This window comes from Gekko japonicus, unplaced genomic scaffold (genome assembly GCF_001447785.1).
Source record: "Gekko japonicus isolate JY-2015 unplaced genomic scaffold, Gekko_japonicus_V1.1 scaffold5851, whole genome shotgun sequence".
In the NCBI taxonomy this organism is placed as follows: Eukaryota; Metazoa; Chordata; class Lepidosauria; order Squamata; family Gekkonidae; genus Gekko; species Gekko japonicus.
This window is the reverse complement of record NW_015175026.1, coordinates 33353-36985: the sequence shown is the minus strand read 5'-3', so window position 1 is coordinate 36985 and position 3633 is coordinate 33353. Positions and strand designations below refer to the sequence as shown.

Sequence of the window (3633 nt, the reverse complement as noted above, 5' to 3'; positions counted from 1 at the left end):
ATTAACATCGAATTAACATCGGATTGCCTGGCCCCTAAGGGTGGAACGTAGCACCAAACACGGCCCTAGGATAAGATCAAGGGTAGCTATGTGAGATAAGATCTCTCCTTTTTTGTTTGAAACTTGTTGGTAATTTGTTGTAAATTGTTCATATTTTATTGTAATTTATTGTTTTAAATCATATTGTATTGTTTTAACCTGGCACTTAGTGCCCTGTAAGCCGCCCTGAGCCTTCGGGGTAGGGCGGGGTATAAATTTAAATATAAATAAATAAAATTCTGGAAGGTGACTTTGGTGCAGTGGTTAGGAGCATGGACTCTAATCCCCACTCCTCCGCATGTGGCTGCTGGTGTGACTTTGGGTCAGTCACAAGTTCTCCCAGAGCTGTTATCTCAAGAGCAGTCCTCAAGAGAGCTCTCTCAGCCCCACCTGCCTCACAGGGTGTCCGTTGTGGGGAGGGGAAGGGGAAGGGGATTGTAAGCCGCTCGGAGACTCCGTCGGGTAGTGACGGGCGGGGTATAAATCCAGTCTCTTCTTCTTTGTAAGAAAACCGCTCGCAAGCAGAAAGCGAGCAAATAAAGGTGCCGCTGGACTCGGACTTCGTTTTGCTGCTTCAGACCAGCAAGGCTGCCCGCCTGAATCTATCTGAAGAAGTGTGCCCTTTGCACATGGAAGCTCATACCCAAAATTAAACTTAGTCGGTCTTAAAGGTGCCGCTGGAGTCAGACTTTGTCCTTGATGCTTCAGACCCAACACAGCAACCAACCTGGAGCTACCCTAAGACGATTAGCTATGGGGTTGAACAGAAAAGGGGGGGAGCTTGAGCTGCAGGGGCAGAAACTTGAAGAAGAAGAAGAAGAGATTGGATTTATACCCCGCCCTTCACTTGGAGTCTCAGAGCAGATGACAAACTCCTTTCCCTTCCCCTCCCCACAACAGACACCCTGCGAGGTAGGTGGGGTTGAGAGAACTCTGACACAAACTGCCCTTTCTCAAGGACAGCTGTGCCAGAGCTTGTGACTGACCCAAGGTCACAGCAGCAGGTGCAAGTGGAGGGGTGGGGAATCAAACCCGGTTCTCCCAGATTAGAGTCTGCGCACTCAACCACTACACCAAACTGGCTCTCGAATGCCTTCAATCGCAAACTTGCTTCGGATGCCTTCAATCGCAATATTCAACCATGCAGCCACGACAGTAAGTCCGATCATAAATACCCAAAGGTTTCGGCTCACCTTCAGGGCTTGTGGTTTTGGTGCCGCTGAGCCCGTTCCGACGAGGATCTGCACCGGGTTTCCCAGGGATGCCCTCGGGAGTCAAGCTGAGACTTGTGGGGTCAGAGGTTAGGGGCGTGTTTGGCGGGGTCAGCAAGCAAGAGACGTCGCCCGTGATTGCAGCTGGCTTGGTGCTGGCCTTGCCCTGCTGTGCCTGGTGGTGCACCTGCTGGAGGCTCTCCCGGAGATGCGTCTCGCAGAGGTCGTGATCCCGGGCAGGTCCGTTGGTGCCCGTGACCGCAGGGAGACTCCCTTCCACTCTTGGCTCCGCACAACTCGTAGGCCGCCTGCAGTTCGCCCGGCCGAGGGAGTTTCCCAGTGGTGGCAAAGCCGGTGGAGTCTCTGAAGCTGCACGGGGAGTGGTTTGGCAGCTGACTGCTTCCGTCTACAAGGGGGGGAGACATAAAGACAAGAAGTGGGCACCCGTTTTATTCAGGGGATAGATTTGTTTACTTATAGTTTGGATTTATTTATTTTTTCCCAAGTTTATTTTCCATGTTTTCCATCAACAAATAAAAAAATCAAAAATTCGATTACATTGATTTTTAGAGCTGTTAAGTCAAATTACTTCTCTTAATCAGATTGTTAATTCGTTATTCATTCGTTACATGATTTATCCAATCATATACCCTTAGCCATCTATTATTCTGTATTTTAAAGTCTTTTCCTTGGAGCATAACACTCAAATTATCCATTTGTGCTATTTCTAAAAGTTTTAACATTAAGTCTTCTTTTGAGGGTAATTTGTCTGTCATTCAGTTTTTAGCCACTAATATTCGTGCTGCTGTTGTAATGTATACTAATAGATATGTATTTTGTTTTACATAACCTTTTGAGATCATATTCAATAAAAAGATTTCAGGCATTAACTCAATTTCTTGATTCAATATTTCTGAAATAATTTTGTGTACCATTTTCCAATACCTTTGCATTTTACTGCATTTCCACCACATTTATGAACTGCCCGATCCCTGAGTACTCGGGGCTCTGAGTGATGAAGAAGGGGGGGGGGAGAGTTGGATTCATTCCCCGCCCTTCACTCGGAGTGGCTTACAATCTCCTTTCCCTTCCCCTCCCCACAACAGACACCCTGTGAAGTAAGGCGAGGCTGAGAGAGGTCTTTCCAGAACTGTCCTTGAGAGAACAGCTCTGACAGAACTTGTGACTGACCCAATAGAAATACATATAATAAAAACACGTATCATAATAAAACATTTGTTAAAATCAGGGGTCACTTCTTGCAGGAGCGGAGCTCCAGCAGTAAATAGCCCAGGGGGCGGGCACATGCAACAAGCCCCACCCCCTGCTCCCAGCAGCCCTCAGTCAGAGCAAGAAGCAGCCAGGTAAGTTGCAGAGCCCTCCCCCTGGCCCCCGGCCCAAAACAGTCCAGTGGCACCTTTAAGACCAAGTCTTATTCAGGTACAAGCTCTCTCTCCTCTGCGAGGGCAGATCTGCATGGCCCCCCCCCCCAATAGCTAGCAATCCAAAACAGTCCAGTGGCGCCTGAGCGGTGGGCGTTGCCTTCTGACACACTTCCGGTGATGTCAGGGGGCGTGGCATATGCAAATAAGTTATGCTAATGAGTTATGCTAATGAGCTCCTGCACCTCTTTTTCTACGAAATGACCCCTGGTTAAAACCATTTTTCAAATGGTGCGAATACATCGGATTTCAGACCGTAACATCACCTCAGGGAAAGGCAGGGAGAAAGCATGAAGCTAGGGGGGGGGGAGGGTGCCAGCCAAGACGGAGCCCGTCGCTGCCCTCAACCAAACGCCTGGCGGAACGTCTCTGCCTTACAGGCCCTGCGGAACTGCATCAGGTCCCGCAGGGCACAGATGTTGTTTGGCAGAGAGTTCCACCGGGTGAGAGCCGAGGCTGAGAAACGGACGTCTTTCGGGCCGGGGATCACCAATAAGTTCTTCTCAGCAGAGTGTAAAGCTCTTCGGGGGACACACCGGAGGAGGCGGTCCTTGCAATGGGACGGGAGGGCTTCTGCCACCATGCCAGTCATGCTACCCCCCACACACACACACAAAGCTCGGCTGGAAAGGGTCCATCTGAATCCCATACCAAAAAACTTCCCATAATTCAGAGTGCTAATACAGAGCCAGCAAAAGCTGCAGGAGCCCGTGGGGCTGCCAAAAAGGAGAGCGCTTCTTCTAATTAGGAGCCCAGACTGTAATCTGGGAGAACTGGGTTTGATTCCCCACTCCTCCACATGCAGCTGCTGGTATGACCTTGGGCCAGTCACCAGTTCTCTCGGAGCTGTTCTCTCAGGAGAAGTTTTCAAAAGAGCTCTCTGAGCCCTACCTACCTCACAGGGAGTCTGTTGTGGGGAAGAAGAAGAGACGAAGAGATCG

At 49.7% G+C, this 3633-nt stretch overlaps 1 protein-coding gene across 1 annotated transcript in view; it reads right to left on the bottom strand.

The window, feature by feature from the left end:
* The window catches only part of LOC107122163 (ras-associating and dilute domain-containing protein-like), a gene marked incomplete at its 3' end in the record, with an annotated part of 36626 nt that overhangs the window by 2535 nt on the left and 30458 nt on the right, over positions 1-3633 (bottom strand). Inside the window, exon 8 of the mRNA XM_015425190.1 lies at positions 1233-1656. Coding sequence (XP_015280676.1) covers positions 1233-1656 — 424 coding nt within the window. The remainder of the gene's footprint in view (positions 1-1232; positions 1657-3633) is intronic.